This window comes from Trifolium pratense, linkage group LG3, assembly GCF_020283565.1.
Source record: "Trifolium pratense cultivar HEN17-A07 linkage group LG3, ARS_RC_1.1, whole genome shotgun sequence".
In the NCBI taxonomy this organism is placed as follows: Eukaryota; Viridiplantae; Streptophyta; class Magnoliopsida; order Fabales; family Fabaceae; genus Trifolium; species Trifolium pratense.
Genome location: NC_060061.1, coordinates 7,412,112 through 7,426,155, shown reverse-complemented (window position 1 = coordinate 7,426,155; position 14,044 = coordinate 7,412,112). Strand labels below are relative to the sequence as shown.

Genomic DNA, 14,044 nt, shown 5'->3' with positions numbered 1-14,044 from the left:
CAGGTAAGAAAGATTCTTCCAGATTTTAGAAGAATAAAATATAGTGGGATTTGAAATATATAGATTTGAAAGTTAATTAATATAATAGTAGGTGCAAATTTAAAAAACATGACTTTTATTTTATAATAGAATTGTCCTATGAGCATAATTCAGTTGGTAGGTGTAACAGTCGGGATCTATTTTCTACTATTTAGTACGCAATTCTGATGATGTACTTACGATCTTCTCTATCTCTCTCTAGTAGAGTTTTTGCCTTTCGTAGAAATCGAACCACATATCATGAGATTCAAGTACATGTTCAATCCATTTTCACTACTCTTTTGAATTTAAAGAATGAATTTGTGAAATTATAATATTTTAAGTGTTATGATTTTTTTTAGAGACCAAGTCATCCAATTCGACCCAGTTTATACATATAAAGTTTTTGTTACATATACCAATTTATTAAACCAAATTAATTGGTCCCCATGAGCTTAGCTCAATTGGTTGGGACATCAGCATTTTATATGCAGGAGCCAGGGTTCGAACCCTGGACACTCCACTTATCCATCTTTAAAGGTGGAATTTCAAGCCACTAGGCTACCTGACCAAAAAAAAAAAAAAAAACCAAATTAATTGATTTTATTCGGTTCGATGTCTGGTCTAATTTTTAAAATATTTAAAAAAAAGTTTTTAATATGTGGTTTAAATGTGATTGATCTCCAGTAAGGCAAGGCAATAACTAATATATTGAATGCATGGCTTAGAATATAATGACATGAAATTCGCAATAGCTCAACTAGCAAATTCAATTGATGAATTCTTCGAGTCCCGGCTGCGGAAAATATTTTTGATAAACTTATTTTTCTTTTTAGAATAACCGAAATTAATGTATTTAAATAAATAAGTTACATAACATTGACATGAAATCCGCAGTAGCACACATGGCAAATTCAATTGATGAATTCCGGGTTCAAGTCTCGGCTGCGGAAATATACTTTTGATAAACTTATTTTTCTTTTTAGAATAACCGAAATTAATGTATTTAAATAAATAAGTTACATAACATTGACATGAAATCCGCAGTAGCACACATGGCAAATTCAATTGATGAATTCCGGGTTCGAGTCCCGGCTGCGGAAATATACTTTTGATAAACTTATTTTTCTTTTTAGAATAACCGAAATTAATGTATTTAAATAAATAAGATACATAACATTGACATGAAATCCGCAGTAGCACACATGGCAAATTCAATTGATGAATTCCGGGTTCAAGTCCCGGCTGCAGAAATATACTTTTGATAAACTTATTTTTCTTTTTAGAATAACCGAAATTAATGTATTTAAATAAATAAGTTACATAACATTGACATGAAATCCGCAGTAGCACACATGGCAAATTCAATTGATGAATTCCGGGTTCGATTCCCGGCTGCGGAAATATATTTTTGATAAACTTATTTTTCTTTTTAGAATAACCGAAATTAATGTATTTAAATAAATAAGTTACATAACATTGACATGAAATCCGCAGTAGCACACATGGCAAATTCAATTGATGAATTCCGGGTTCGAGTCCCGGCTGTGGAAATATACTTTTGATAAACTTATTTTTCTTTTTAAAATAACCGAAATTAATGTATTTAAATAAATAAGTTACATAACATTGACATGAAATCTGCAGTAGCTCACATGGCAAATTCAATTGATGAATTCCGGGTTCGAGTCCCGGCTGCGGAAATATACTTTTGATAAACTTGTTTTTCTTTTTAGAATAACCGAAATTAATGTATTTAAATAAATAAGTTACATAACATTGACATGAAATCTGCAGTAGCTCACATGGCAAATTCAATTGATGAATTCCGGGTTCGAGTCCCGGCTGCGGAAATATACTTTTGATAAACTTATTTTTCTTTTTAGAATAACCGAAATTAATGTATTTAAATAAATAAGATACATAACATTGACATGAAATCTGCAGTAGCACACATGGCAAATTCAATTGATGAATTCCGGGTTCAAGTCCCGGCTGCAGAAATATACTTTTGATAAACTTATTTTTCTTTTTAGAATAACCGAAATTAATGTATTTAAATAAATAAGTTACATAACATTGACATGAAATCTGCAGTAGCTCACATGGCAAATTCAATTAATGAATTCCGGGTTCGATTCCTGGCTGCGGAAATATATATTTGATAAACTTATTTTTCTTTTTAGAATAACCGAAATTAATGTATTTAAATAAATAAGTTACGTAACATTTATATGAAATCCGCAGTAGCACACATGGCAAATTCAATCAATGAATTTCAGGTTCAATTCCCGGCTGCGGAAATTGCTTTTTAAACAAACTATTTTTTTTTTCTTTTTACAAATTTATAGTATTTTTGGTAAATAATTATTGACAACTTTACGTGATGGGGCAGGGGCACACGTATATGCCACGCTAGTAGCACACCACCAGGTATAGAACCAAAGGGTTGTAGGGACATTAATTTTTGGTAAATAATTTTTGGTCAATATGATTTGGTGGTCAGTTCTGACATTAAGTTAAAACTCCTTCCGATCATAGTTGTAGGGATCGAACCGTGGTTCTTTCTACCAAGTTCAACGTCAATCACCACTGAACTAATTAACGATTGGTCGATCACAATTTTTTTGTTACATCTAGTTATTAAATTTTGATAATTTAAATTTCGACTACGAGGTAAATAAAATTTGATAAAAAAATTAAACTCGAATTCTCCTAAACAATTTGTATTTTGGTAGAACTCATTAATTATTTGAGTTCAATGTCTTAGTTTAAATCGCAAATATTTACTGTACACACAAATAAATAAAATAATAATAATAATAACAACGATCTTGATCACTACATTCTCATTCTAGGTCTAGTATTTTTTATGATATTGGCTTCTATGGGATTATTCATTTGGATTTGATCACTACATTCTCATGCTAGGTCGAGTATTTTTGCAGGTGCTATTGTTGGAACAAGCATTGGCGTAGTATTAGTCTACTTAGGTCGAGTAAGTGAGTTTTACGTATATTTAGTTTTTTTTGTTATGATTTCATTTTCGTTGTCTTATAGTGTGACATTGTGTTGTTTTGTCGTCTTGGTGCGACATTGTTTTGTGTTCCGGTCTTACAGGCCGTGCATGTTTGGTTCAAATTGTCAGATTAGTTTCATTCTAGTGCAAATTCAATTAATAATTGACGTCATTAACGTTGCAAATCCGAAAGCGTATTTCAGACACATTAATTTCGTCATGTTTGTATGCATTTTACTATTAACTTAGATATTGTGAATTCATTCGCAAATTCATCTTTATAACTTTTAACTATTTTAGATTTATATTGTATAACATATTCTACAATTTTAAATGAATGAATGCGGTCTTTATTAGTAAAGAAAAAACTCATCTCAACATGTCTGTTGCTCATCAATGATTATAATATAATTCTGTCATATTCCTATGGTTACCGTTACTAACTACAGCTAGTAATAGTGGGATCCATCTAACTCTCTACTTCATGAGCAGTGAAGTAAGTAGCAGCAATCTCATAGAAAGAAACGATATCATGTTCGCCTATGAAGACATGCCCAAGTTACTATCACAACACCAATCTCATTCTCATCAACAACTACTTCACCTCTCTTCCTCCTCTATCAGAGATGTCAATTACAGGTCCTCTATCTTTCTCTCTTCCTCACTCTCTTTCTATAAGTAATGTGCGTATTGTGCAGAGACTCGATTATTATTAATAAATATATTTGCGGTTTAAAAAATATTACTATCGTTCAATTTGCTTGATGCAGTTGTGGTTCGTGCGGTTATGAACTGAACTTGAACTCAAGCAACCGCAACACAACATCTCTCATCGATTCAAATTATGGAAAATCAATAAAGAAGACGAAGAAGAAATGTCTTATATCGTTCTTCTCCATTGATGAGACCAGATTCACTCACATCCAACAATTCTCATTCTCATGGAGGATTTCCTTTTTCAACTTCCAACGCGCCACAACAACAACCAAACTCCTCTGCCGCAACTGTAGGAATCACCTAGGCTATGCTCGCACTTTCCTTTCTCACTCTCGTGATCACTCATGGGACGGTATCTCTGATTCTAGAATCTTCTACATCAAACTCAACGCCATTCAACCTTCCAACACATAACTCATTTTCTTGTTTAATTTCATAACTATAGATATCTCTTGTTGTATCTGTATGAATGTCAATTATTACTACATAATAGAGAAATAAGTGTTAGCTAATGTACTTGCTGGTATTCGGTTAGAGTTAGTTACAATTCGTTATTTCTCATATTTATAAATACAATGTAATTCTATATCTCTTTGATCAATGTGAAATCACCATATTTGATTCGGTTTCGTTCAAGCCAATTTGTATAGAAACAACAAAAAAAGTAAATTGAGTGTTGGAGAATCATGTTACTATCAACACATGGTTGTCTTAAATTAAAAGGCAATGAACACATATATGAATACTATACTGTGTTTCCCATTTGGGTTCGACAAGGCTTGAGAAATTTAGTCTCTGCAGTTGCTCGCGGAGAATATCCGGTTTACACAAAAAAAAACTACTATACTCTGTTTACTCAACCCAATTTATGTCCAACTGTTTTAGTTCTGTATGCCACTTGTGTGTGTCTTGAGAAATATAGGGTCTGGTTACTGTATTGATCTCACTATCTACATCTGCTGATTCTGTTTCATCATTTTTCTTATCCTTGTCTTGACTGCTTCTTTTTCTCCTCGCCTTTAGGGACAGAAGGCGAGAAACCTCATGAAGTCCACCCCACTTTTCCAGTGCTCGTGCAATATCAAAGCGACCTGCGAGTGAATTCCATTATCTAGTGCTAAGCTGAATATTTAAATGGTAGCAAGTTATTTTCATCGAGATTTCTTCGTTATCATTGAAAGTCAGCAATGCAAACAATAGAAATAACGTCAAGAAAAGGAATATTTCAACCTACCAACGCGTTCAAATGACTTCCTACTGGGCATAAGTGACGGGTCCATTCCCCAGCTCCTTTGGAATCTACTTATCTGCACGAAGAAATGAATTATGTTCCGATTGAACCTGTAAACAATGTTATTTGTGTTCCTTATGGTGAACTAATCTCTCATAGATGCCTAACATCTATCTTTCATCGTGTCATTGCCATTTATATTTAACTTGTTAATCTGGCAAGTGCCTACCTCGTCCTGCAAATTTTCAAGATTGTCCCAATAACCCTTTGGTTTGCGGTGTTTGTAAGCTAGAGAGAGGTTCATTATGGTTGCAATCTTTCTGAATCCACCCATCCGAGTTATAGCCTTCTCAATATCCACTCTTCCATGTAACCGAAGCTGCTTCCTCATTGGCATAAACCCTTCCTGACCATATTCAGCAACAAATTTCAGGAGTTCGGATTTTAGGACTTCAATATCCCTCTGTAACCCTGGAACTCTTGACCTTTGATTAGATGAGCTTTGAACATTACAATCAGAAAAATCATCAGCTGAACTACAGTTACTATCATCTACAGAGCCAGATGAAATAATTTGTTCTTCTGAATTTGAATTCTGCTCACAAACTTCCGAAAACTGCGATGATTTCCGGTTTTCAATGTAGTCTCTTATTGCACACAAGTTTGATGGCAGATCTTCATAAATGACCTGAAACAAAGAAATTATAACATTTCAGCCATTCGATTACTCAAACGTGGATCAATTTACCCTCAAAAGATTGTATCTGTAAAACAAAAACAGTTATTCTTTTTTAAAAAGTGAGATATGGATCTTGCTTCAATTTATATAGGCCAAACCTTCTGAGTAAAATGTCCATTTTAGGTACTCATTAAACTCTCGGAAATAATCAAGTTTAAATATTGAAAACAATATGCAATTGATAACCATACCAAACTAATAGACAAACCTCTTCCATGATAGCTTCAGAAAGGAAAGTATCCTTTCGCATTTTTGACTCCACAGAGTACTTTAGCAGTGTGTGGTGATTTCCTAGTTGCTCAAAAGTCCATTTTCCCTGGAACGAGTCGAAGTCACCTTCAGCCTGTTCAAAACTGATCTCTTGTTCTAGCTGTTCACACAAATCTAGCACAACACGAGCATGAAGCACCATATAAAGAAGGCCCTTACACCCTTCCTGCATATTGATTTAATGAGGAAATTACGATCATATACAAGTTCGTGCATGTATCAGTGTTTGTGTTGAGGATATATATATAATATCCGTATTTTATTGACAGTGGATGTCAATGGTAAAACAATGGCTAATTTGCATAATACAATGGCCGGAAAATATACAGTTAAGAATTAAGATTAACTCTGCTTCATTAAGATTGCTCCGTACCTGAAGAATGCGGACTTTATTGTTATCTCGTGATAAAATCTTGCTGATTGCTAAATTTGGAACTATCCTGCAACAAATGTTTTTTACCCTTGGCGTCAACTCAGAAAAGTTAAAAACAATACCCATAAATCTTTTCCAGTATACTTTGCGATATCTCTAGTGTAAAAAGGAAACACATATTACTTACTCGGGAAGAGTCTCATAGGAAGACATTACATTCCATACTTCACGAACAGGAGCTTTAACTGTTATGCTTGCAACAACACAACGATGAACACCTCCATTTTCCTTCACATGAAAATCATTTTTACTAGTAACTTAGCTCATTCTAAGAATTATGGCCACCTAATAACAATTTAGTACAGATAAGTTACCAAAAGTCCATCAAATCTCCGGAGATGAACTTCATCTACTACACAAGGCTTGTCAAGGCTACAAACTTTTCCAAATATACCCCAATTGCAGTTTAACTCACTGGAAGACGTGGGCAATGAACCAGAAATTGAAGTGTCCAAACCTTCTTTATCCTCTCCAGCTGCCAATTTGTCGTTTTCAAGCAAAGAACCATTTATCTTTTTGACAGAAGATCCATTAATAACCAAAGACTTTTTGTGCAAGTCATCTTCTGGCAGGGGAAGTTTCTGATTTCCCAATACATTTCTTTCAACTCTATATGCCAAGGCTCGGAGGTTTACAGGAAGATCTGATCTGATAATCTTTTCCAAGAAAATAGCTGGGAAATTGAATCTTGGTATCACATTAACCTCATAAGATAAAATAGTTGATGACGACCTGGAAAAGAAAGAATTGAGGGGATATAAAATTTTCTATGTAAACAGCAAATGAAGATAGTCAAGATAACTCCAGTGAAAAAACCGCACTTGAACTAAGACGCTAAACAAATAAGGATACAAAGTATCACTGTCTTATCAGGTTTTTTTGGTCTTAACCCATTGGTTCTCAGAGGAAAGGGACTCTGACAATCCAAAGTTTGACCGTAGATAAGTAAAGCCTGGCAAAAGATTTTTCCAGCCATGATTACCAGGCGCATACATAAGTGTGGCATAGTACATCGCTAGTACTACTTATAAACACACCAGTTTGGGTTGGGCAACGTTAACAGTGTCCAGTGAGTTCAGAAGTAAAATCAAAATATAGTTTCCTGAAATTATGCAAGGTTGTTCCAGAAGTATATAGGTTCTACCTTGTTCCAGATTTCACAGACCATTTACCCTCAAACTTCTTAAAGTCTCCATCAACCATCGAAAAATGAAGTTCTCGATCCCATTCCTGAAGCATTAAAAAAGAATTTTAGAGTATTAGAAAATAGAAAGTCCTCTATGATATCTTATCAGAGTTTGACTAATCTATCAAATATGCAACACCGATCTAACTGTGAATGGAAACAATTCTTGAGAGCGATTGTTTCCTATCAGTTAGGCGCCGGCGTCGCCATTGGCTCAAGCAGGTGCCTGTCTAGGAAGTACACAATTGAAAATAATTGCCTGTATTACACACTTGGAATTCATGTAACTTTTTTTTTTCATAATTTTATTTACATAATTGTCAAATGTAGATACATCAATACTGAAAAGTATCATAACTATGTCAATTTTATGAATTCTGCCTATGTTCATATAATTTTTAAAGTTTATTGTTTATTGAATCTGTGTTCTATTCTTTGTTTGTCCTACATTGTATCCACTCTTCAACGTTATCGACTTCTCAGTCACACATAGAACTGATTTTCTAGTATGCACTATGCAGTAACAAAATCAGCAAAGAAAAATGATTACAATACCAAATGTTTAAGAATGCTTACAGAATTTGTTTCAAAAAAAAAAAAAAGAATGCTTACAGAATTGAGGAATTCTTGAAGATCCAAGACAACACGAGCTTCAATGTGCCAATACATTGCCCTTTGAAATCCTCTTTGCTCTAACCATATCCTTCCAGGAAATGGGCAGGGAATACGCCCACTAACAACAAAAACAACTCTCACATTATCCATATTGCATATAAAAATTCTCACTTTTCTTTTCCATTTTTTCCTTCACATAAATCTAATCATGATTCACTATCTTTCATTTGGCATAATCATAACATTAATGATTGAATATATAGAACTGATGCCCTACTTGTATAAACAACTTAATTAAGAGTTACCATAAAAGTGCTTATGTACAAGTTATTTCTATAACAAAAAATACAATAAAGTCAAATTGTTCTCATATATGTTATAAGTTGTTTTCAACAACATGTCACAAGTTAGCCTATGTTCATAAGCTCTTCCAAATTGTCTCACAAGTGATTATGTAAGTAGATACTCTCAACTAAGTTAATCCAAACATGCCCTTATAATGAAATTGTGATTAACTGATAGATTACCTCCAAACAAGATTTGGTATGAAATCAGCAAGGTGTTCATAATCAGTGAGAGCATTCCAAACGGAATTAATATCAGCATTGATAAAAATCTCAGCTTTAACTCTCCTTTCTCTCCAAGAAACAACTTGTAGCTCACAGTGAACCTCACGGTCACTCTCTTCTTCAAACCCATTATTCAAGTTTCCATCTTTTCCACTCAAATGGCTTCTGGGTTTGCACTGTGTTGCTGAGGAGAGAGCAATGCCCTTGTGAAAGTTGCGAGGAAAAAAGAGGAGACTCAGAGATAGAAATGGTTGTTTGGAATGTAGGGAAGAACGTAGAGAAAGTGGATTGACGCTTGAAGAAGAAGAAGAAGAAGAGGTTCTGCATGTAGTGATCATGAGTGAATGGTGTGTGAAGAAGAAGAAGAAGTAGCAGTAGCTAAGTTGTTGTTTGTTAATGATGATGTCTCATGGCACACTGGCATAGGCTACAAGAATTGTGGCCACCGGTTTTTTGGTTTGTTTGTTGTTATCTGATCATTCTGATGTTTTGTTTACACTTCAGAATGGGTGGTTCCAACTATAGACACGTTTCGTTGGGAGTAAAAGGTAATCAACCAATTGGAGTTGCTCTTTTTGGGTTACACCATGTTGCTGGTCAGTGTTGATTAATCTCTATTGGAAAACGTGAGATGTATAAAGTATATAAGAGCATCCACAATGGAGCACTCCATTTTTGAGTACTTAAATGGTCTCACATAGACACATCATTAATTTATTATTTTTTTAATAATAATACCTAATAGGTACTCAAACCCTCCAATGGAGCATTTCTTAAAAAGTTCTAAAATGGGTCCCATCAATAACTCCACATCATTAAAATTTGAAATTTAATTTAAAATAATATTGCTAAATTAATTTTTTTTGAATATATTAAATAAAGTGGGTCCCATAAAAAGAAGAGAGAGAGTTCTTATATTAGAAGTAGTACCTATTAGGTACTAAAATGTGTTGTGCTACAATAGTAGTACCTAATAAGTACCATGAGTACCTAATAAGTACTACACCATTGGAGATGGTCTAATTCCCGTAAGTTTTTTTCTTTTTGTAAACTTGGTGGGGGACCCAATTTAAAGCCAGTATTTTTTCTGTATAGACTTAACTCACTAAAATTGGCAACAGGATTTAGGGGAATCAAACCTAAGGTCTTGAGAGGAGCATATTTCAAGGACCCTAAGCCAACACCACTAGACCAACCCCAAGTGGTTAATTCCCGTAAGTTTCACTCAATTAGCAGAGACATAACATTTTATGATGTTTTCTCTCCCGACCCCATCTTTCTTTTCTACCCCCTAAATTTCCATTTTTGCCCTTGGGGTACTTCGGTTTGTACGAACCGAATTTTTTTGTCATGCTCAAAAATTTCGGTTAATAAAAACCGAAATTTTGTGTTCCAATTTTTTTTCCAGATTTCCTGCATAAATTCAGCATCAGACCCTCAACTTCCACAATTTATTTGAAATACTAAACGATGTCCGATTTAAGTAAACGACCACTCTTTGAAAAGCTTAGGGTGTCAAGATTACAAATATAATTTTTGTTTTGAGGGTTAACTATCCAATTGGTTCAGTTTGACCAAATAATGGGTACTTGTACATAAACAGAGCAGAAACTTTTCTCAAACTTGTAGGTAGCTTTTCTCATACTATACTTAATGAAATTTAACAATTCCGGTGTTAATCCTGTAGTAAATTTTGTCTTCTTTACACTAGATTAAAAATCATTAGCATACGACTTATATTCAGAGAGATATGCAAAATTTACCACAGACAGCTCTACACGAATTTCCACATAAATCTTTCTTCTTTTCTTAACATTTATGTTATTTCGGTTTATATAAACCGATATTTTTTTCCATGTTGAAAAATTCGGTTTGTATAAACCGAAATAAGTTGGCCAAAATTTTCAAACCGCAAGTGGCAAAATGAGATTTTTGGGGTATAAAAGAAAGACGGGGTCGGGAGAGAAAACATCACATTTTATATGCAAAAGCCGAGCTTTGAAATCCGGACATTTCTATGATTTTTTAACTTCTTTGATCTTGAGCTCTTGAGCTCAAATCAGTTGAATTATTTAACTCTCGTTACCACATCTTCTTACAAACTTCAATACAAATATTTTTATAGGAAAAGTGATGTCATAAAATTCAGTATTAACAATACATAATTAATATTCTACACTAAAATATTAGAAGATAAAACAGCAAAATTATTTTCAAACAAGGACCATTTTAAACAATGATGAAATGAAACTTTTGTGACCACATATTTTTACAAACTTCGATTTAAATACCAATATTTGTAGGAAAAATGATGTCACAAAATTTAGTACTCCCTCCGTCCCAAAAAGAATGACCCAGTTGACCGAAACACGCATGCCAATGCATAACTTTGACGACTAATATCTTTAATTGTATAATAGTAAAAATTATAAAAAATTGATATTTTGAAAATACTCATCGAGACGAATCTAACAACATCTTATATGTTAATATTTATTTTTATTTATTAGTAGAAAAATATGGTCAAAACAATATATATGAATAGTGCATATATTCAAAATGGGTCATTCTTTTTGGGACGGAGGGAGTATTTAAATAGCAATCTTACACTAGTCATTTGCATAAAGTACATCGTGGAGAGTGTGAAAAATATACAAGAGTCTTAGGTTCATTTTCTCATAAACATGTTGAAGTCCTTAACATTACTTAGTATCATGCTGGTGATTGTTTCAATTACAATCCCTACACAAGGTCAAAAAATTGATTGGAGTCCTACAAAAACAACTGTGCGTGTTTCAAATGATATGGGCACCAATGTCAATATGCATTGTAAATCATCGGACGATGATCTTGGCAGCCGTGTTCTTGCTCAAGGTCAATATACAGAATGGCCTTTCCGTGCCAACATTCGTGGTACCACTCTATATTCTTGCGTCTTCAATTGGAGCGGCATGACAAAGAACGTCGTAATTTATGATGCTAAGAAGGATGAAGATGTATGTATTACCAAATGTTGACGAGTTCTTAGAACTGATGGAGCTTATTTTTATAATCAGTACAAAAGCTCTTGGGATAAAAGATATGAATGGTAAAAGATATGTAAGTTGTTTTACATGTACAAATGAAATATAAATAAAATATCAAGTAATATTAATTAATTATCGTCAAATATTTAAGTGTCGACACTTTGACTAGACTCACATTTACGCATCTATTCTGAGAGCAAATATGTGCTTTTACCCCACCAAATAAAAACGAGTGTTAACAATATGCAGCCTCCGACTGTGCAACCAAACACGGTCCAAAATTTATAATCAGGGTCTCCATCAAAGAGATCAATGTGAACATTCATGCCAAACAATCCAACAACCACAATCCCTGCATTGATTATCATGTTTATTGTGCTGAATGTTATTGATACTTGCAGAAGTTCATTTCTCTTATCATCTAACATTATGTTGATGTAGTCCTCTGTATCACCCACATACTCACTCATCTTAATCAAGTAACAAAAAAAAAAAAACATGGATCAGTTCAAAAATAAGAAATTTTTAAAGATTTAATTGATATGCACCGCCGCGTTAAATGATACCTACACTTAACAATTTTTGCAAGATGCCATTTATTTGTGCAAAATATGCTTCTAAAAGCATCTCCAATTCCTCAACATCAGGCTTGTCGTTAACCGAATCTGATTCATCGCTGCAAAGGAACAAATTGTGAGCATGACTCATGATTGTTGTGCAAAACTATGATTCAAAATAGAGCTGTTATTTATTAAACCATTGTTAAGAGTTAGCACCTTTCATATAAGTTTTCATCAAATGTTGAATTGTATCCTTCTTGTAATGATGTTTGATCCAATAAGCCATCATTGAGCTTTTGTGTCAAGTACATTTCAGCCATGTCATTATCGTCATCCAACAAATGTTCGAGTTGATCTGCTACCTGTGAAATCCAAGAACATGTTAGTCCTTTTTATAAAACAATCAAAAATATTGTTGCATCTACTCATATAGGCACTTGTGAGACTTTTTGTGCGAGCTTCTGACATGGCCATAAGCTGTTTTTTTTTTGCTCTCCGTGATAGCTTATGAAAACAGCTCATAGTTAACACTGACTTTATTTTATCTTCTGTCATAGAAATAGCTTATACATAGACACTTATAATCACGAACTTACTAACATGTTTCCTGTCCAAAAAAATAAGACTCTGCGTTGGCATGTGGTTTAGCAGAAAATTAAATTTTGAAAACCAGAAGACAATAACAATAACAATAACAAGAGACCGAAGAGTGAACTAATGGCGAAATTGATAACACGATGTTTGATCACGCCTATTATTTACCTTCTGCACACGACCAGAAAGTGCGACCAAACGATTCTTGATCAGCCTTACACGTTCGAGATTGAGAGTAGAAATTTCTGAGGTCAATTCATCCAAAGCTGGGTAAGCCTCTTCTTCCAATTTTTGAGTCTGATATAAATGCAAGTCTTAGGAATAAACAATCAACATTGATGTATGTCTAATGCAATACTGTGATTTACGATGCTGTAATGATTTACTACTATTAACGTCATTTCTAATACATACTCCTACCTCTTAAAATTAAGAATCTTCATAATACATACCTCACTTTCAAGGCACGTGCAAGCGGATTCAATACAAGCCTCAAGCGCTTTGAACTCAAAAGGTAACTGCTTAGGAGCCGCGTCCACATTGTTTGAAGAATCATCGGGGATTCCCTCCGATGCATTATTCGAATAATCATCACAATCATCGTGCGTCTTTTCACCCAACAAAGGTTTGTTTTCACAATCACCATCCACACCGTCATTACTAATCCGTTTCCGCGTTTCAACGTTATTAGAAGGCGGAACACGAGCCTGAAGATCTTGAAGAAAGCGGTTAAAGAAAGGGTTAGAGGAATTAATCATAAGCACTTCAGTAGAAGTGATTATGGCTTTAATGTGTTCTAAATTAACAACAATGGATCTTTCTCGTCCTAAGATAGAAGAAGGATTAGAAAGATGTGGATCTAGTACTCTAAGGTCGCGGGCCGGTAACCCTGTTCGTCGCATAATGGAATGTTTGTCAACATCCTCGACGCGTGCTTCACCGGTTTCGGCAGAAACTACCATCCAAGTCTTGACTAAAGTTACAATAGCCTTTCGCCTATACCCCCCAATCATCGTTGATGCTAATTTTCCCTTCTCTTCCTCCACTATGCTCCTTAACTTAGCCAT

General features: G+C 34.1%; 4 protein-coding genes across 4 annotated transcripts; 2 read left to right on the top strand and 2 right to left on the bottom strand.

Annotated features, from left to right (window-relative positions):
- The first annotated feature begins 3,434 nt into the window (after positions 1–3,434).
- LOC123916093 (uncharacterized protein At4g08330, chloroplastic-like) lies at positions 3,435–4,311 on the top strand. The gene is made up of 2 exons (XM_045967450.1): positions 3,435–3,676; positions 3,808–4,311. The coding sequence occupies exons 1-2, from the start codon at positions 3,522–3,524 to the stop codon at positions 4,166–4,168; spliced, it is 516 nt and encodes a 171-aa protein (XP_045823406.1). The 5' UTR covers positions 3,435–3,521; the 3' UTR covers positions 4,169–4,311.
- Positions 4,312–4,443: 132 nt separating this feature from the next.
- Positions 4,444–9,314, bottom strand: LOC123916092. The gene is made up of 10 exons (XM_045967448.1): positions 8,756–9,314; positions 8,226–8,346; positions 7,572–7,657; positions 6,742–7,159; positions 6,555–6,655; positions 6,368–6,434; positions 5,933–6,160; positions 5,215–5,673; positions 4,989–5,061; positions 4,444–4,845 (listed from the first exon to the last, which is right to left on the bottom strand). Exons 1-10 carry the CDS (start codon positions 9,133–9,135, stop codon positions 4,607–4,609), a joined length of 2,172 nt encoding a protein of 723 aa, XP_045823404.1. The 5' UTR covers positions 9,136–9,314; the 3' UTR covers positions 4,444–4,606.
- Positions 9,315–11,481: 2,167 nt separating this feature from the next.
- Positions 11,482–11,814, top strand: LOC123914531 (S-protein homolog 3-like). The gene has a single exon (XM_045965733.1). The coding sequence runs from the start codon at positions 11,482–11,484 to the stop codon at positions 11,812–11,814; it is 333 nt and encodes a 110-aa protein (XP_045821689.1).
- A 194-nt stretch (positions 11,815–12,008) lies between these two features.
- On the bottom strand, positions 12,009–14,044 carry LOC123914530 (magnesium transporter MRS2-F-like). Its single transcript, XM_045965732.1, has 5 exons — positions 13,430–14,044; positions 13,146–13,274; positions 12,600–12,745; positions 12,394–12,499; positions 12,009–12,293 (listed from the first exon to the last, which is right to left on the bottom strand). The coding sequence occupies exons 1-5, from the start codon at positions 14,042–14,044 to the stop codon at positions 12,009–12,011; spliced, it is 1,281 nt and encodes a 426-aa protein (XP_045821688.1).